We start from the raw sequence: 20951 nt of genomic DNA, 5'->3' as shown, positions 1-20951 counted from the left end.
ACCCAGTAAAAGCTCTATTTAATAAAAATTCCACTGGATTCTTCCTTGTAAAAATGATACAAGACTGGCCAAGTCCTGAAAATCTCTTTAAAAAAACAAAACATTTAAAAATAGTATCAAAGTTAAGTCATTTTTTAAAGATCAAAGTAAAACAAGTGATCAAATTGGGCCCGACTTGTTAAGCATATAAAACATTATTGCAACTCTTTACACCTGTATCGTAAGAAACCTGTTGTTCTAAACACTGCAGTCTGATGTTACGAAGCCCAAGCCGCCAGCTGCTTCATATCATCTTCATCTTCCACTTTCTTCCTGGAGGATGCTACAGTGAGAGATTAACAGTAATCAGTGACTCAAGTAACAGAGCCATTTTATTCACTGACAGCAGGATTTGTGTAACGCTAGTCAGCCTAGAGGTATCTCCAAGCAATTTATCAAATAGTGAGCTAAATATGGTAGCCCAGGGAGTAGGCAGACTAAATGCACAGCCATTATGCTCTCACCAGTAGCTCACTTACAGCCCTGGATATTATGGGTCCGATTCAACTCCCTGACTTCAACGGGAGGTATTTTGAGCTCTAAACACTGGAACAAGGTGGAAAAAACAAAATCAGTGGATAAATGTTAACTCAGAGTAAATGGTTCAGAATGACTCTAGAAAAAGGGCTGTGTGCCTGGTTATTAGCTACTGCTTAATTTCTGAATGAGATGGTTCAGGAAGCAAGCGTGGCCCGTAAGGAAAGGAACTGAAGCTAAGTCTCTAAATTTATATGAACTTTCATTTCATTCGCTGGTAAATACAATATCCGTGGCAAATTTCAATCCATTGTCATGCTAAGGAGAAGGAGCTGTGTTACTGAAATGTTCTGAACCCAGGTCAGCCTCCTATTTCAAAAGAAACAAATAGCTGCTTTGCCAGAAAGGGGAAAAATAAATTCCCATTTCTGGGTTACCTACCTATATGATTCACTGGAAAATACCGCCACACCTATGTTAAAGACCAAACAAATGCCAATGGACATGCATCTATTTACACCTGCAGAGAACTTGGTCCTAAATGTTTCCATGAACCAAACAAAACACCCCCATTACTTAAGGTGACCAGATGAGATCCATGAAATATCAGGACACGGGGTGAGGGGTTGCCAGTGGTGGAGCGAAAAAAGAGCTGCTGGAGCATGGGAAAAATTGGTGGGCTGAGCAGCCGCCATACAGCTGATTCGTGCAAGCTGGGAGGGAGGAGGAGGAATGCAGCGTGCTTGGGGAAGAGGCAAGGCCAGGGCAGGGATTTGGGGAGGGATCCAATGGGGCAGGGAGGAGGTGGAGTCGGAGTGGGGCCGGGGCTGAGTTGGGGGCACAAGTCCCCTCCGCCTGTGCGCCGGAGTGCAAAATATCGGGACAATTCACATCCCGACCAAACATCAGTCAGGATGCGGGACAAACAAGGAAATATCGGGACATCTGGTCATTCTACCATTACTTCATGTGAGCAGGCCCAACAAATGGATAAGAAGTCTACATTAAAAGTTAAAGCTGAGTTAAATGCTTCATTTGAGCTTTCACTCTCTCCCCCTTCTCTCTCAGGACATGGCTTAATTACAGGAAACTTAAAATGGCAGGCAGCTTACCAGGGCGGGAAGGCAGCAATGTGGATGGGACACTTGGCAATCTGACATCCGTCATTTTCTTATTCAGTTCTTCTTGCTCCAATTCCTCCAATTCTGCCATCAACTCATCCTGAATGCAAGCAAGACATCATTTGCAAAGTTATATTTCAAGCAGTGTGTTCAGTTAACATCAAGGGCATCCTAAACCACAATCACTAAACAAAGAACCAGTAGGAACATAGGACAGGAAGGGATCTCTTGGGTCATCATGTCCAGTCTCCAGCTATCTCAGGCAGCTCCGTCATATAATCCATTTCATAAATATGTCAAGCACCATCTTAAAACCAGGTAGGTTGTTTATCCCCACAACTCCTATTGGACGGGTGTTCCAGAACCACTCACCTCTTGATGGTTAGAAACTACCTTCTAGTTTCCAGCCCAAATTTATTCATGACCTATTTAGATCCATTTGTCCTTGTGCCAACATTGTCCTTTAGCTTAACTAGCTCTTCTCCTTCCCTGGCATTTATCCCCTGATGTATTTATGAGGGTTGTAATATCCTCTCTCAGCCTTGGTTTTGCTAGGCTAAATGAGACCTGCTTTTTTAGGGTTTGTCTATACTGCAAAAACAAAAAATGGTGAGTCTACAAACCTGGATCAACTAACTCTGGCTTGCAGGGGCTAAAAATAGCAGGCTGCAGCCTGGGTTCTGAAACCAAAAAGGAATGTCTACACTACTGTGTTTAGCCCCATACTGCAAACCTGAGTCAGTTAACCTGGACTCTGAGCTTTGCTGCTGCAAGAGTTTTTATTTGTTTTATAGTGTATACACACTCAGTCTCTTCTCAGAAGATAGGTTCTCTATTCCCCTGATTATCCTAGTATTTCTTCTCTGCACCTGTCAGTTTGAATTCATCTTTCTTGAACATGGGTGACCAGAATTGTACACAGTTCTCCACTGAGGTCTTATCAGTGTCTTGTATAACTGCATTAATACTTATCCATCTCTACCAGAAATACCTCACCTGATAAATTAAAACTGTTAGTTCAATGGTGACAAAGAGGTTGGGAAAACCCAGTGGTGTGTTATATAATACAAATTAGTGTAAATTTCAAAATGAAAAGTCATTTGAAAAAAAATTTAGAAACAGAAAATTTCTCAAAACTGACCCTTCTTCTGTGAAAAGTTTTGCCAATGGACATTTTGATGGACTGTTTTGTCAAAACATCCTGAACAGGCTCTAATTAAGACCAGAAAGGATTACGACGATCATTTAATCTGATCTCCTGGATAATACAGGCCACAGAACTTCCCCTCATAATTTCTGCATCAAGACCATAACATCTGTTTGAGCTACAACATATCTTTTAGAGAGACATCCAGTTATGGTTTAAAGGTTTCTAAAGAAGACCGATTACATTGCCTGCCTTTTCACTTAGCAGAAGTCAATGGAGGAAACAAAACAAAATAAAGAAACCTATTGTTCTTTAACAAGTCACCAAAAGGCTAATATTGAGGACCTAGGCAAAAAAAAAAAACCCCACAAAGGAAGGGTATTTTTTCAAGCACACATTAAAATCTTTTGATATATAGATATTATTTATATATCTATCTGCAGGACTGGAACACTGTATGCTTGTTTTCAGCTCAGGTGGAAAAGGTGATTAGTTATTTTTACTGCTTTGGACACTGTTTAAACAATTCTTAGTAATCATCATTTCAAAATCAATATATAAAAATCTTCCAACTTGCCATGGACTTTGAGCCTGATTCCAAGAGGTGCTGAGTGCTTTCAAGAATCAGTTGCTGCCTTCCATTGATTCCAATGCTTATCATTTCACGGGATCAGATCCTTAGGCCCGCAGTGAGAATTAGTATTTTTCACATTTGAGAAAAAACTTGGTTTAAGAATAGTTAAGGGCCTAATTAAGTGCCCAAAGTCAACAGGAGGCCTCCTACTGACTTCAACGGGCATTAGATAAAGCCCTAAGGTCTAGATTTTCAAAAGGTTAGGTGCCTAAAGATGCAAACAGATGCCTACTGGGATTTTCAAAAGCGCTAGAACAGGTTATGTGCCTAACTCCCATTGGAGTCAGTTAGAAAGTCTGGCATGTAACCCTGTCAGGCACTTTTGAAAATCCTACAAGGTGCATGTCTGCATCTTTCGGCACCTAAATACCTTTCAAAGTCTGGCCTTGAGTGTTTAGAGTTGCACACAGTGCAATGTGTCATACGGATACTGACGTGCAGTGCTCAAGATAGACACACACTTGACTGAGTGTCTATCTTGAACACTGCAAATCACACATTTCAGTTATGTCCACACATACAAGGTAAGAACATGGAGAGCGAGTTTGAGATCAAAACGTCTTTTAAAAATATCTAAATACATTTTATAAATATGATTAAATGTATCCAAGCAATTTTATAGTCACAACTTGCATGGGGGAAAAGGCTAAAAACAAATCACCACACCATAAAATCATCACTGTATTAGACAGGTACATCTTTTATCCTTGACTTCATTGCAATACTAACCTCATCAAACTCATCACCAAACCCAACTCGGTTTGAAATAGCTTCTGAGATCTCCTGGGCAACTGCTTGCTGTTCAGTGATATCGTCCATCAAAGAATCAATTTTGTCTAGGTCCCTAGAGAAATAGTATTTAAACTGTTTTTAAAATACACATTCTTTGACCACATCTGCCTTAGGAAAACGTAATCTGAAAAGGTTCTGGTCCTTTTACTAATAAAAACTCTGACTACAGAAAGTCTCCAATTTAAGGCACCCATTCAGCAAGGTACTACGACCATGCTGATCTTTAAGCATGTGAGAAGTTGACAAGTCAAACATCACAGATGTTAGTCCTGTCCCTTAATGCACTACAGTGGGGGGAGAGGGGGGAGTAAAAGACCCCATATTGAACAGAACTGATTTTACTTCAACAGGCTTGAAGCACGAGTAGTTTTGCTAAACTGGGGTCGAATTAGAATACCTTTAAAAACCTGAATTCCACAGCCATTTAGAGACTTCGGAGAGAAGACTCCATATTGCTCCACTAAGTGCTATTCTGCTGTTGCTCTCTCTGCCCTCAGCACCTCCCAAAGGCAATTCAGACCTAATAATAACATCCCTGTGCACTTCATAGGATGGTAGGGAAACCTTTGAGCTTTGCTGTTGAGACAAGTTATTTTTCTTCTAAATATAACATTCCATTATTGGAAGTGCTCCGAAACATTAACAAAAACAAAATCAGAACCAGGTGTCTCAGTGAAACTAAAACATTTAATCCACACAGTCAGAGAGCGAGTTTTACAGCCTGAACCCCTGCTGTGGAAGTGGACAGAATGCACTTACATATTTTCATGCACTTTTTTCATTGCTTGTGCAGCATAGCCCATATTCTTGAACACTTCTGTGTTGGTGTGGGAATTTTCCAATGCTTCCCGCTGGAACTCGATGGTGGAGAGAGTCCCATCAATTTGGCTCAACTGTTTCTCGTACCTCTTTTTTCTCTTCAGGGCTTGTAATGCAGCTATTGTGTAATCAGAATGGACACAGTTAACTGTCTTTTTTCAGACTGAAATGCACATACGAGATTCAGTGACAGTGAACAGTGTAAATGGAACAAAGTATAATTTAGGAGACACTGAGTTAAGAATTCACATTCTCTTGCCTTATTTTAAGCTGTTATCTATAAGCGCTGGCACATAAACAAAGGGAAAACAGGACCTACTCCATAAAATGCACTGCTCAGTGGCTTGCCTGCCTGCTCTGGAATTGCATGAATTCACTCTGGGGAAATAGGTGAGCAACTCTTGTGCATCAGAGAGAAGCAGCATTGCCTGGAGTCCAGAGGCAGCTTCTTCCTTCACTGCAGGTGGCCCTGAGTTTCACCATGTTGAAGCATAAAGTAGGACAAGATGGGAGGAAAAGGAGGAGCATCAGAGAGGGGCTGGAAAACAAAATGGAAAGGAAAAAATAGGAGAAGGAAGGAAAAGGAGGCTGGAAAACAGGAAAACCAAAGAAGATGGAGAAAGAAACTATCACATCATTGATGGTGTCTGTCAGTGCTGCTCCTTGAAGGTCACATTCCTTGGAAGTGCTGCTCCTTGAAAGTGGCAGGAGCAATAGAAATTCGGAGTCACCTAGCCAAATAGGTCAGTTAGCTGGGAGGGTGGAGTCAGATTTCTTTGGGGCTCAATATGCTTTTGATGGATTTGTTTGTCAAAAAAATGTTGTAGGGGCCAATCCCTGACCCTTACATCAAGACCACCAGCAAGGTTCAGCCACTCCCTACTATCTTTGCGACTCAGCAGAAATAACATAGATAATATTTTTACTTCAGGGTCCCAGAGACACAGACAAGGTTTTCATCTCAAGGCCAAAAGACCAAAAACATCAAGACACTTGATGCCTCTGGATGACACTGCTTAAATACCACCGACAAGCAGCGACACCTATTGACATTGCCGTATTTTGGCAGATGCTTGTCCGCGGCCACAGTCCTCCATGGCTTGTTGTCTGGCGCCTGTCAGATGAAAAAGGTTGGGGACCACTGCTATAAAGGGCTGAGAGAGTTCAGTTGAAGGGAGATCTGCTGGAGGGAGGTTGTCTCCTGAGACTGGCCCTGGAGCAGAGAGAGGTGCAGAGTGAGGCACCTGCAGCCTGTGTTGCTCAGGGAAAGGGTCTTGGGCGTGGTGTTAGTCCTGCCTGGGTTGAGGAACAACCAGCAGCCCTACACAGCCCTTCCTCATAGGCACTTGTGCCAGGAAAAAGATGGAGTTAACTCCTTGTATATTATGGACCAAGTGGTACTCCTGTACTCTGTCACGCTCTTCCTTCCTTCTCGCTCATATCTCATTTTTGAAGCTGCTGCAGGACTAGAAGCTGACTGTAACACTGCACATCACTGGAGTGATAACTAGCCATCAAATGCCTGACTGATCCCCATATTTGGGGTCCAGAAGGAATTTTCCTCCAGGGCAGATTGGCAGAGGCCCTGAAGTTTTTTCACCTTTCTCTGCAGTGTGGGGCACAGGTCACTTGCTGGAGGATTCTCTGCACCTTGAAGTCTTTAAACCATGATTTGAAGATTTCAGTGGCTCAGACATAGGTTAAGGGTTTGTTGTGGGAGTGGATGGGTGAGATTCCATGGCCTGCGTTGTGCAGGTGGTCAGACTAGATGATCATAATGGTCCTTTCTGATCTTAATCTTTTCAGTCGTCATAGACTTTATCTATTATGCTTCATTCAGACTGCTTGTCTGAGATAATGCTGAATCTAGATACTGTGGCACCTACGCCTACAGATGAAGCCAGGCCCCTTACATAGGTGCAGAACAGTCACCATGTGTAGCAGCGCACTGAAATGTACTGTTTTACTGATGAATGCCTTGCACTGTGCCTTATCAGCTGTACGAGAACAAGTGTTTAGGTAGATTTTGTAATACAAAATATCTTGCAATGCCTCCAGCAAAATGTTTTGGGAGGAGGAAATTGTAGTTACAACATCCCCCCATTCAAATGTACCCAAAATTGGAATGTTTAAATTCAAGATCCACCCACTCTTGCTAGGCTGGTCCAGTGCCTACAAATGTACTGAATTGGGATAATGTGTCTCAGCTGACATTATATTAAAAAAACCTTTGACAGATGGAACCAAAATTTCCATACCTATGTACATACTATTTCAGCTTCACTCTGAATCTTCCCTCCAACACACATATTTGCATGCATTTTTCATGCTGTTTTAGTGCCCTCTGCTCCCAAAGTGCAAAGCAGTTCTGCTCTCCTGCTTCAAAATCACTCACTCAACCCTTTTTAGGGGCTATTTAATCATGGATTAACAGTTTTAAGGCCAGAAGGGTATTCTAACCTCCTGCATAACAGACAGCTTTCAACTGCTCTGGATAAAAGATTTTTCACTATATAATTTTATTTTATGGTGCCATGTGGCAGAAAAGTACATATGAATTTGGGAGAAATGTCTGTGAGGGAATATAAATTAATAGGACAAAAAAGGCATTTTTGAGCTGTGGAACTTAAAAATGGTGTTAGGGTGTCTATATTTCCCCATGCTGAATATGAGACACTTGATAAAATTACTCATGTTCAGTGGTGAGGTGGAACCAGTTCGCATGAACCAGTTGTTAAATTTAGAAGCCGGTTTAGAACCGGTTCTTAGGATTACTGTATGTCCGCATTTTCCCCGCACGTGGCCAGCTTTTTGGTTCTCAAATCCCTGTCTGGGAGGAATTTCAAAAAAGCTGAACATGTCTGGGAAGTAGGGAGGCAAAGGGGACCTCAAGGGGCTGCAACTTACAACTCCGGTGATCTGCAGGGGCACAGAGGTGGCAGGCGGCATCCGAGCATGGAGCAGGGGAGGGCGCCTAGGGGCCAGAACAGCCCTGTGCTCCCTGGGAGCAAGATCCAGGCTGGGGAGAAGAGGGTGCTAAGCCCCTGTTTGAGGGGCTGTTCTGAAGCCTGCAGGTTCAGAGCATGAACAGGCTGGAAATCGCTTCCCGCCCCCCTGCCACTCCAGAACTTAGCTGAGGGGCAGAGAGATTTCCCCATGCTAGCGCTGTGTGGGACCTTGGCACATGCAGGGCTTGGCTCTTCCTGGCCAGCACCCCAGGCCAGAGAGTCTTGGGCTTTTCCAGGGCACTGACCCAGCCAGAGGCAGTGGGGGAAAGAGAGAGTCTGCTCGCCAAGCTGTTGGTGAACTGAGCACTTCGATCAGGGGCTAGCTCTCCATACAGTGCTGGGAGTGTGACACCTTGCATCTTTGTGCCACCACCAGCCTTGCACACCCACCCCCATCATTGGCCACCTGACCCCACTGCCCCCACTCACCGCTGGTGGGCAGGCGGCTGGCAAGCAGGGATCCAGCCAGGAGCAGGACCCACCAGTACTGAAAGGGGGACAGAGACAGAAAATATGGGATCATATGCCCATTTTTAAGAAAGTCAGGACACCCGCAGGAGGGCTTAAATATGGGACTGTCCCTTTAAAAATGGGATATCTAATCACCCTAGTATTAGTGACTGTTCATACACACTACGGATTAGCAGTATATGCAGAGCAGCAATTTTTGAAATCCAGAAGGTTCTGGGTTGAAGTTGGAGGTGAACTCCTTCCAAGTAGAAGCCGCAAGAGAGAGAATTCTTTATTTTCACATATTTAGCTGCTTGCTTTTATAAATGTAACATGCCATCTTTATTAACTCACTGAATTTAGCTTTTCCACAATGCACTTACCGAATACATCACTTTGTAACAAATCAATTTATTCACCTCTTCCACATTACCCAAGAGATAGTGACAGCGCACCCCATAAGGCTTTATGGAAATATGCTTATGAATGTATATATGACATAAGAACATTTTATTCTACATATGCCATGTAACACATGTAAAGGTTATGATCTACTGAATAAATTCATCCTATTTGTATGCATGTGTCATTGTTGTATTCAAAGTTATGAATATTGGTTATATACTTGTCTGATTTTAAATAGCCTTAGTAAAGCATTTGGTCAGCTTCTTGAGAAAGGAGTGTGCAAATTAAGTGTCCAATCAAGAAACACTTAACGAACAATGGATCTTGGAAAGCTCCAATCAACATAAGAGAGTCTTCCTGGAGGCATTCAAGACAGCATGTGGGCAATGGCTGCTGCCTGTAAAAACTGAGTCATGCATGGACATGTGACTTGCCCATGTGACTCAAACTCCATCTTGGAGCTGGACTTCGCATAGGAGAGAGGAGGGAAGTCTCCACCCACAAGAGAGAGCCCATGGGAGACCCCTCCATTTTGCCTTCAGTGGCTCAAGAAATAGCTGCTCCACCTCCAAAGGATGCCTGGAAGAAACTGAAACAAAAGACAGTAACCACAGGGGGTGTGAGTGATTGCTGGACCCAGACTAGAAAGAGACTAGTCTGTAAAAGGAAGCTTACTGGAACACCGCTGAGGGTGAGGTTTTATCTGTATTCCGTTTTCTTACTGTATTAGGCATAGACTTGCATGTTTTTGTTTTATTTTATTTGGTAATTCACTTTGTTCTGTTTGCTATTACTTGGAACCACTTAAATCCTACTTTCTGTATTTAATAAAATCACTTTTTACTTATTAATTAACCCACAGTATATATTAATACTTGAGGGGGTGGCAAACAGCTGTGCATCTCTCTCTATCAGTGTTATAGAAGGCAAACAATTTGAGCTTACCTTTAAGCTTTAAAAAGGGTAAAATGGATTTATTTGGGGTTTGGACCCCATTGGGAGTTGGGCATCTGAGTGTTAAAGACAGGAACACTTCTTAAGCTGCTTTCAATTAAGTTTGCAGTTTGTGGGATGTGGTTCAGACCTGGGTCTGTGTTTATGGCCGGCAAGCATGTCTGGCACAGCCAGGCAGGGCTCTGGAGTCCCAGGCTAGTAGGAAAAGCAGGGGCAGCAGTAGTCTTGGCACATCAGTTGGCAGCCCCAAGGCAGGAGCGGCGCCAGGGTTTTTGGCGCCTAGGCGGGGGTCCTTCCACGCTCCTGGTCGGCGGCAATTTAGCGGCGGGGGGGGTCCTTCCGCGCTCCGCGTTTTCGGGGCACTTCAGCGGTGGGTCCCGGAACAAGTGAAGGACCCGCCGCAGAATTGCTGTCGAAGACCCGGAGCATGGAAGGACCTCCTGCTGCCGAATTTCCACCGACGGTGGCAAAATGCCGCCCCCCCCCAAATCCTGACACCCTAGGCGACCGCCTAGGTCACCTAAATGGAAGCGCCGGCCCTGCCCCAAGGGGGTTTCTGTGATCCAACCCATCACATATACAACATTCCCATGCCCTCACTTGATTAACCCATATTTGTGAACTGAATGCCACATTTACTAGTTATCACATTGCCTAGTATTTCGTGATCATGTACATAAGAGGCAGTATCGCAATACATAGAGGCAAGGGAGTTAAAGCTTCCCTGTGAATCTCAGATTTGAATTTCTAAATTTCATAGAATCTAAATCTCAGATATAACGTTCAATTGATTTAGGGCTTTTTTTTCTTACTGCAGAGACATATGACTCCTTAAACATCTGTAACTGTGTTACAAGTAGATGACAGAATTGTATTGAAATTCTTCTCAGAAATGGTACTGTATAATAACCAACCCAGCTATAAAGGAATAAATGAATAAAATGACATCAAAAAGCAAAGAAAGTGAGCAGAGGAGATAAACTTACTTCACAGAATGAGACTGAAAAAGGATGTTCACTATTCCAAAGATTTTGGAAAAAGAATAGAGTCAGGCAGGAAGACTCAGAGTATAATCTGAGGAAATGTGTAACACCAATTTAACCAGAAACAGAACGGTTTTCTTCAGGAAACAGCAAGCTCTTACATTAACACTAGTTTCAGAGTGGTAGCCGTGTTAGTCTGTATCAGCAAGAACAACAAGGAGTCCTTGTGACACCTTAGAGACTAACGAATTATTTAGACATAAGCTTTTGTGGGCTAAAACCCCAGATGCATGCAGTGAAAAATACAGTAAGCAGTATATATATACAGCACATGAAAAGATGGGAGTTGCTTTACAAAGTGTGGGGGGTAGTGCTAATGAGGCCAATTCAATTAAGGTGGAAGTGGCCTATTCTCAACAGTTGACAAGGGGTGAATACCAAGAAAGGGAAAATTACTTTTGTAGTGCTAACAAGGCCAATGCAATCAAGGTGGATGGCCATTTCCAACAGTTGGCAAGAGGGGGTGAGTATCAGCAGAGGGAAAATTACTTTTTGTAGTGACCTATACGCTCCCCATCTTTATTCAGGCCTAATTTGATGGTGTCCAGTTTCTAAATTAATTCCAATTCTGCTGTTTGTCACTGAAGTCTGTTTTTGAAGTTTTTTGTTGTTGAATTGCCACTTAAGTCTGAGTGTCCAGGGAGACTGAAGTGCTCTCCTACTGTTTTTTGAGTGTTCAATTCTTGATGTCAGACTGAGTGGATGGGTCACTACAAAAAGTAAATTTTCCCTCTGCTGATGCTCACACCTTCTTCTCAACTGTTGGAAATGGCTGATGTCCATCTTAATTGAATTGGTCTCATTAGCACCAACCCACCACTTGGTAAGGCAACTCCCATCTCTTCCTGTGCTGTATACATATACTGCCTACTGTATTTTTCACTCCATGCATCTGATGAAGTGGGTTTTAGCCCACGAAAGCTTATGCCCAAATAATTTGTTAGTCTTTAAGGTGCCACAAGGACTCCTCAGTGTGTTAACACTAGTCTGCTCCTCAGAAGTTCTGAGTACCTGCAGCTCCCAGTGAAGTGAATGGCAGTTACCAGGGCTCAGAAGCTCTCAAAATCAGGTGCACTATGCTTCAGCCTGAGTGTGGCTCAGCAGAGTATCTCCTGAGGTGTGAGGAATCACTTGGCCTGTCCAGCTATACTACTTAGAGGGTCTCCATTACCGCACTCTCAGAGCACTTTGCAGTCTTGATTGCATTTATCTTCACAGCACCCTTGTGAGATAGAGAAATGCTGTTATCTACAGCTGCGTGAATAATGGATTTTCCAGTTCATGGGTAATTGCAGAAGAAAAAAAAGGAAGATTTTGGATCAAACCAAAAATAATTTTTTTCAACATTTCCAGCACAATGGAAAAATATATATAACTTTCTGGTCAAATGAAATGTTCTGTTATAACAAAAATCAAAACACTGCTTTGACTTCAACCATTTTTAAATGATCGTTGTTTAAGAAAATTAAAACTCTGAAACCAAGTTGTTTTGAACCAAAAAACTAAACACACTTCATTATGAAGATGTCAAAACTTTTTTTTGTTAAATCTTTTGCCCCTAGTAAGTAGCAGTGCAACAAACGAGGGAAACTGAGGCATACAGAGACTTCATAAAAATATTTCAGAAAATTTCTCACTTCATCAGACTAGGTATTTGGCACAAATCTGTCTATCCTTAGGCCTCTCAAATTAAGAGGTATGTTAGGCGGTGAGCAACCTGTGCCTCCCACAAGATCTGTTCTGTAAGAGTACTGATTAATTTAGCTATCTCACACTGGTGCGAATAAGGAGTAACTTAAGAAGCCAATGGAATGACACCTGTGTAAATCACATCAGGATCAGGACCATAATTCTTAAAAACTTGTGGGAGAAGATTGTGTGTATTTGTTACAAATAGCACATGTCAATTCCGTGCCTGATTCTTCTTAAAAAAAAGAAAATAAGAAAAAGGACTAGGAATGCTGGCTGTAACATAGTATAGTAAGGCTGCTGGGGAAGTTTCCCCACACAGCTCTGTCAATCCACTTCAATCCTCATCTGACATCCTCCCTGCTATTGGAATTATGGACTTGTTTTGTGGTAACATGAAACTGTTGCATCATTGTTCAGCGTCAGTAACCTTATGACAACTATGTCATTTACAAGGAATGCCAGAACACCAGGCATGCCCAAATGCATCAACACCACATTAGCGGCAGGCTCTAATAGTAATGTTCTAAGACTGTTATTATCCCATGCCTCTACCTAGGGTGTGTCATCACTAATCTGTTGTATGACTTTTGATGTTCTAGCTAAACTTTGTTCCTGGTCACAAAAGAAGATTATTCCCTTTTCACTTGTTCAATTTCTTTTTGGTCAATTCTTAGTGTTCACGGAAGGTGCCAGATTGAGACCACAATCTAATTAAATAAATGCACCCCAGGCCGCAGCTTTGGAAACTTCCCCAGCCTACCTCCCCAATGGATCTCAACTCTGAACTGGAGGTATCACCTCTAGCCATGAGAAGGTTGTTTCAATCTAAATACTCATTCAGTCCTTGGTTTCTCTGCTGATATTGTAGGCGGATGGTGGTTTTTGTGATGTGGAAACCACTCCACAAAACACCAATGCATTCATGTGGGCAAGCACATCACCATCAAGTAGTAACCACTTTTGGCCACTCCTGACCTGTGGCTGGGTTTGAACTGCTGACATAGAAGAGAATGCAATGGTAATTGACATGGAGTTTGCATCTTTCCAATAATTTCACCTTCCTCCCCTCTCTCAAACCTATTCAATTTCTAAAATTATATTTTAGATCACTTTCTATCCTTTCAATTTCTTTGGTTCTCTGAGTGCTGAAAACAAAACAAATAAAGTTCAGACCACAGCAGGGGTCAATAGCTGTAGTGCAAATTGACTCAAGTCAATGGAGCTAACCGAGGATGTGGCACAATGTGTCTACAAAGAAATTCAGTACCAACAGGTGATTGTATATGGTGCACAGAGAGATTGCAAAGCTGTTGTGGAAGGAAACAAAGTTTGTAACGAAAGCACCAACACAGAAAGAATTCCAAAAAAATTGCACTTGTATCTTGGCCGGAGAGAAAACCCCTAAAGTTAGTGTAGCTGCAATGAGATATTAATGTGGAAAGGTGGAAGTCAAGTATGATTACATTTGTAGCTACTTTCAGACTAAGATGCAGGAATTAGTTGTATTCTCAACAATTATCAGTAAGGAAGATGACAGATTGTAATATCTTTCTATTTGCATAGCTATTTTATTATAGTTCTTAAGTCACATTTCTTGGGCTGGCTGATGTTATGCAGTCTTCTCAGGAATCCTTTGAGCTCATGAAGAACTGGGGCCTGAATAGGACCTCACTAATGTTAGTGTAGCTAAGCTCAGACTCACACACCTGGAATCTAATGAGGTCATTCCTATTTAGCCAGCATGCATTCTGTATGGGATGTCCAAAATTCTGCAGTGTACATCCTACTACTGTCTCAGACACTCCTATTTTAGGTACATAAAGCTTCTCAGATCATGCGATTACAAATGAAATTGTCCCCAATGCTCACTCCCCCCTGAAGTATTAACTCCAGCTAAGCAAAGTAAAATCCAACTTGTACTAACTCAGTTTCTTATAGTTCCAGTTCATGTAACAAGATTAATTAGGTATTCTCTTTCGTTCTTTCAACTAAATATTTTGCAAAATATACCATAGTATATTGACTAGTATGTTATTAAATATCAGTGATAATTAAAACATACAATGCTTGAAACAAATGAAAGGGATATATTCTGGGAGATAATAAAAAAACAAGTGTACTATTTGTTCACTAGCTAATCTGCAAAATTCAGTCATTTACCGCTGTGGTTCTCAACCAGGGGTACGTGTACCCTTGGGGGCAGAGGTGTCGAGTTCTATGGGCCTGTGGTGCCCATGCTCCAAAAATATGAGAGCACAATGGTCCAGCTCCACCAAAGTTCAGAGCCAGGTCTCTCTCCTGGTCCCGCCTGCCACCCTTGCGTGCCTCCCCCGGAGCACCCCCCCGGCCCCAGCTGCCATTCCCAGACAATTTAAAAGGGCCCGTGGCCCCCACCACCACAATGGGGCTAAGGCAGCTTCCTGCCTACCCGGCTTCGCTTCCAGCGTGTCCCTGTGGCCCCAAGGGGTGTCTCCGTGTACTGTCCCCACCCCAAGCTGCTGCCAGTGGGAGCTGCAGGGACAGTGCCCACAGGCAGCAGCGCGTGGAGACCCCTTCAGCATCCCCCTACGAGCTGCTGCCAGAGGGGAATGTGGGTCACTTCCAGGAGCTGCCCAAGGAAAGTGCTGCACCCCTCTCCCAAACCCCAACCCCATGCCACAGCCCAGACCCTGCACCCAAACTCCCTCCCATTGCCCGTCCCCTGCACCTGCTCCTGGAGCCCAACCCTCTACCACAGCCCAGAGCCTGCACCTCAATTCCTTCCCAGAGCCCAGCCCCTGTACCCCCAACCCCAGTCCAGAGCCCACACCCCATCCTCAAATACCCTCCCTGAGTCCTCCCCAAACTCCCTCCCAAAGCCTTAGGCTGGGGGACAGGACTTGGGCCTGTTCTGGGCACCACTAAAAATTATACAAATCTGCCACCCCGGCCTAGGGATACACAGAGGTCTTCCAGAGGGTGCATCAACTCATCTAAATACTAGCCTGGGTTTACAACAGACTGCATAAAAAACACTAGCTAAGTCAGTACAAACTAAAAACAGACAAAATGAGAAAGTAAGCAATTTTTCAGTAATAGTGTGCTGTGACATTTTCGTATTTTTAGATCTGATTTTGTAAGCAAATAGTTTAAGTGAGGTGAAATTTGCGATACAAAAGACAAATCAGACTCCTGAAAGGGATACAGTAGTCTGGAAAGATTGAGAACCACTGATTTACAGTGCCTCAGTCATTTGTGTAAGGTTCTACTGTGTTGACTTAACTGTATAAGAACCACAGGAAAGTGAGTAATCTACCTAGTAGTCATTTTTAATTAAAATCTTTAACTCCTGATAAGAGAGAGAGAGAAAAGTACAGTTAAAACTAAAGCACAGCAGACTACCCTTAATAAGCAGCCTTCTGTGAGACTTTGCCAAAGTATCCTCCTATATATTTAAATTACATGGCATTAGCCTTTAAATTATTCATCAGTAGAAAGATCAAGTAACAGGGAAAACCCACCACTGAGACTGCCTACTATCATAGCACAATTTTAGTGGTATATTAAATTTCAGATCTAAAAAGATCTTGTCAAATCCAAAAGCTTGTCTCTCTCACCAACAGAAGTTGTTCCAATAAAAGATATTACCTCACCCATCTTGTTCCTCTAATATCCTGGGATCAACACAGCTACAACAACACCACATACAACATTGCCTCTCACGATATTTGGGGAAGCGGGAAGCTGTTTCAAGGCAGTGGTCCTGTACTGAAGATTACTTTATAATTTCAGCACCATAGTTGGCTCAAACAGTTAAAAATCCCATCACTGAGCTGTTAAAAGTAGACTTCTAAGCTAAACCACTGGAGTTTAAAGGGGCTAAAATTTCTGAAAAAACAGCTTGTTGCAACTCTAGTCAACTTATTGCTAAGGGTGCTCAGATTTCCCTGCTTTTGAAATTCAGGTATTTATCAAGGCAACAGAAGGCCTACTCCTGCACTCTCAGAAAGTAATAGGATTTTTTTCACTGATTTCAATAGGAGCAGGATCAAGCCCATACTATCCCGGTGCCACAATGCTGATTTCTTCCCACAGCTAAACGAAGATGGTGATTAAGGCTCTGTGTAGAGAAATGTGGGGTCATTTCCCAGTTCTACCATAGACTTACTATCATTTAATCCATTTTTACACATCTGTAAATGTTTCCCCAACCTCCCCGTAGTGTTGTAAGAATAAATCTGTAAATAGTTGGGAGATTCTCAGGTATTTCAGCAATGGAGGCTACTATTTTTCTGCTGCATGGTTGGTGCTTTATTTCATCTCCCTAAGGCCAGACTGTGCTGCTCTTATTTATGTTGAGCAATCCTTTGCACCACAAGTACGTCCCACTGATGTCAACAGAACGTAGGGTGCAAAGTACTATTCAATATTCATAAGGGCATCACAATCTGGCCCATAGTTAATAAGTTATTTAAGGGCAAGATAATCTGTTCCATACTCACATTAATTAAATTAAACTGAAAAGCATTGATTACACAAAGCTTTTCTTGTACAGCACTAGTGTACAAACATGAAAACACACCTCCTCTGACTGCACGCACCCAACAATTGTTACTGTTTAGCTGGAGAGGCTCTATAGGAAGTCATAAAAGAAATCAAACATCATGTAGGTGCAGGTTTAAAAATAGATTAGATTCTAGCATGAGCCCAATACTCTCCTACAAGACCTTCCATCTTGTCTTTTTTTTCTCCTCTGTACCAAAATATGGCATAGAAAAAGGAATACAATGAAGATTGATACATAGTTGGTCTCTACATGGAAGTAAGTATTTAAACTGCAGGATATTAAACATTTAAAATGTCATGTTGATGGATAAACTAAAATGAACCTGTCTCTGTGCTGCCCTATATACACACAATCCAAAAGAGAGAGAACTACACCCAAACTCATCTGCTTCTGGTGTTGTCAGCTTGTTTGAATGGAAAGCTACATCTGTATTGTACATAGCATGTCTAGCAGACATTTACACTGAAAGCCAGTGATCGCTCTGCATCGCACTGCCCTACAAAGCCCACCAATGCCAGGAAGCAGCCCCGGCCCGGGAATAGCAGCTCGCTGCGTTTCCCCTCACCGCCAACTTCCCAGCACCTGCCGTACAGCTCCCACCAGGTGCACAGCGGCAGCTTTTGCAGGCCCCCCGTAGGGGCGGGCTCTCCTCGCGGGCTGGCCAGTGCCGGGCGGTGGCTCTGTGTGTAGGGCAGGGGCCGGGCTCACCTCGCTTGTTCCTGGTGCCGTGCTGCTTGGCCGCGGCCAGCTCCCTCTGGATCCTGGTCTCCAGATACTCCTGCTTCTTGGTGAGCATCTCCTCGGTCTCCCGCAGCCGGGCTAAGGCCTCCTGGGGCGTGGGGCCCGCGCGCCCCTTGGGGCGCCCGGGGCCGCCGCCCTTGAACAACTTGCCGATCTTACTCATGGTGGCGGGGGTGGGGGTGGGGGCAGTGGCGGTCCGGGCTCGGCGCTGCAGCCCCTGAGGTCGCTCAGCGAGCCGCCAGCGGCCCGGGCATTTCCCGACTGACCGACCTGAGCAGCGCTGGGAGGAGGCGGAAGCTGCCGGGCAGGGAGGCGGCGGGGCCATGTGACACTCCACACACCTGGGCCAGGTGTCACCGGAGATTCCGCCCCCTCTGAGCCCTTTGGACCCTCTCTGCGCATGCGCGTCGGGCGAGGTGGCTGCCTAGAGTGACCCCCTCCCCGGCTGCCTCTTCAGGCAGCTGACCCCGTGCGGGACCATGGAGGCGATAGCTCTGCCCCAAGCCAGGGGCCAGCCTCCTCCAGCTGCAGCAGCAGCTGTTACTGGGGGGCTCACCCTGCCTGCCCTAGCCTGGTTCAGTTATGTTCCCCGCTTTTGGCAGCACCATGGATGGTAGAAGAGAGCTGGAATCTCAGCCATCACCTCTCCCATCCTGGCTCCTTCACAATCCCTGTGCAAGACAGATGGGCGATTAGTGGGGGGAAGGGGTCAGAGAGCTGAGCCGAAGAGGGGATGGGCAGATAAGCAGCCTTCAGTGGTGAAATAACAGGTTAAGGACTATTTAGAAAAGCTGGACATACACAAGTCCAGGGGCCGGATGCACTGCATCCGAGCGTGCTAAGGAAGTTGGCTGGTGTGACTGCCGAGCAGTTGACCATTATCTTTGATAACTCATGGTGATCGGGGGAGGTACCAGACAATTGGAAAAAGGCAAATATAGTGCCCATCTTTAAAAAAGGGAAGAAAGAGAACCCAGTCAGCCCCACCTCAGTTCCTGGAAAAATCATGGAGCAGGTCCTCAAGGAATTCATTTTGAAACACTTGGAGGAGAGGAAAGTGATCAGGAACGGTCAACATGGATTCAGGAAGGGCAAGTCATGTCTGACCAACCTGACTGCCTTCTATGATGAGATAACTGGTTCTGTGGATATGGGGAAAGCAATGGACGTGATATACCTTGACTTTAGCAAAACTTTTGATACTGTCTCCCACAGTATTCTTGCCAGCAAGTTAAAAAAGTATGGATTGGATGAATGGCCTATAAAGTGGATAGAAAGCTAACTAGATCGTCAGGCTCAAAGGGTAGTGATCCCTCAATGTCTAGTTGGTAGCTGGTATCAAGGAGAGTGCCCCAGAGGTTGGGCCTGGGTCCAGTTTTGTTCAACATCTTCATTATTGCTTTGGATGATGGGATGGATTGCACCTTCAGCACGTTTACAGGTGACACTAAGATGGGGAGAGAGGTAGATATGCTGGAGGGTAGGGATAGGGTCCAGAGTGACCTAGACAGATTGGAGGATTGGGCCAAAAGAAATCTGATGAGGTTCAACAAGGACAAGTTCAGAGTCCTGCATTTAGGACAGAAGAATCCCATGCACTGCTAAAGGTTGGGGACCAACTGAATAAGTGGTAGTACTGCAGAAAAGGACCTGGAGATTACAGTGGACGAAAAGCTAGATATGAATCAACAGTGTGCCCTTGTTGCCAAGAAGGCTAACGGCATATTGGGCTACATTAGTAGGAGTATTGCCAGCAGATCGAGGGAAGTGATAATTCCCCTCTATTCAGCACTGGTGAAGCCACATCTGGAGTACTGCATCCAGTTTTGGGCCCCCCACTACAGAAAAGGAATTGGTGACAATTGGAAGAGTCCCGGGAGCGGCAAATGGAAATGGTTAGAAGGCTGGGGCACAATGGCTATGAGAGAGGCCTGAAGGGAACTGGGGCTTATTAGTCTGCCAAAGAGAAATGAGTGGAGGGGCTTTGAATAGCATGCCTTCAACTACCTGAAGGGGGGTTCCAAAGAGGATGGAGCCAGCTTGTTCTTCCAGTCGTGGCAAGAATGACGAACAAGGAGCAAATTGGTCCTCAATTGCAGTGGGGGAAGGTCGTAGGTAAGATATTAGGAAGCTATTCACTAGGAGGGTGATGAAGCACTGGAATTGGGTTTACCCTAGGGAAGGTGGTGGGGCATAAACATCCTAGAAGTTTTTAGCCAGCGTGACAAAGCCATGCTGGGAGGAATTTAGTGGGGTGTCCCCGCCTTTGAGCAGGGGGGTTGGACTAGTGACCTCCTGAGGTCCTCTGCCACCCTAACTCGTCTAATGAATAAGAGCCTGAGGAGAGGGAAATTAACAGGTGAGGGAAGTGGGATGAGCGAAAACGAGGGGCAATTGGAAGAAAGTTGCGAATGTTGGTTGATGTATCTAGAGCAATGACACATGACATAATCATTAATTAAAGATTCATTTTAATTCCTGGAGATGCCAGGACAATATGTACGTGCATATGGGCTGGAGGAGCACAGTGTGGGGCTGTTTGCACATATATATACTGCTTGAGGAGCAGACTAGGAAGGTGGAGGGAACAGAAGAGCTGTTGTCTCTGCACCTGCTGGGGGCTGGCAAGCAGATCAGTGGATTAACCCTGGGTTCTAAAATGGTGCTGAACACAGTTTGCCTTTGGTATGCTTGCAGTTAAATCATGTTCAGCAACGTTTCAGCTGCACTCATTGCTGACCCCTGGGTAGTTTTCATAGTGTAGAGTACAGATGGCACAGTGCTCCAAGTTCAGCGCTGAGCAGGCTCACCAGTTACAGTAAGCCTAGTTGTGGTTTCACACTGCTCCATCATCACGTTTCAGCTGACCCATATGAGGAACAACCTGTGTGCATAATCCCTGTGGTCACGTATGCCATGTTATACTAAAGACCTGTTAGGGAGCAGAGCTGGCACAGAGCAAAGCATCTATTTATTGTGCTCTTATCTATTCCTTTCTCATGAGCTATGCACAGATCCTTGTAGATTTGAAACATGCCTTTACTGATAGTCACACAATCTTTAATAACATCGCATAATCAGAA

At 44.2% G+C, this 20951-nt stretch overlaps 1 protein-coding gene across 1 annotated transcript; it reads right to left on the bottom strand.

Moving 5' to 3' along the window:
* Window positions 1–148: 148 nt before the first annotated feature.
* CHMP4C (charged multivesicular body protein 4C) lies at window positions 149–18178 on the bottom strand. The gene is made up of 5 exons (XM_032787174.2): window positions 17836–18178; window positions 4970–5147; window positions 4148–4262; window positions 1629–1737; window positions 149–322 (listed from the first exon to the last, which is right to left on the bottom strand). Exons 1-5 carry the CDS (start codon window positions 18029–18031, stop codon window positions 258–260), a joined length of 663 nt encoding a protein of 220 aa, XP_032643065.1. The 5' UTR covers window positions 18032–18178; the 3' UTR covers window positions 149–257.
* Between the last annotated feature and the right edge of the window lie 2773 nt (window positions 18179–20951).

This window comes from Chelonoidis abingdonii, chromosome 2 (assembly GCF_003597395.2).
Source record: "Chelonoidis abingdonii isolate Lonesome George chromosome 2, CheloAbing_2.0, whole genome shotgun sequence".
Taxonomy (NCBI): Eukaryota; Metazoa; Chordata; order Testudines; family Testudinidae; genus Chelonoidis; species Chelonoidis abingdonii.
Note: the sequence above shows the minus strand (reverse complement) of the source record. Positions and strands in the feature narration are given on the sequence as shown.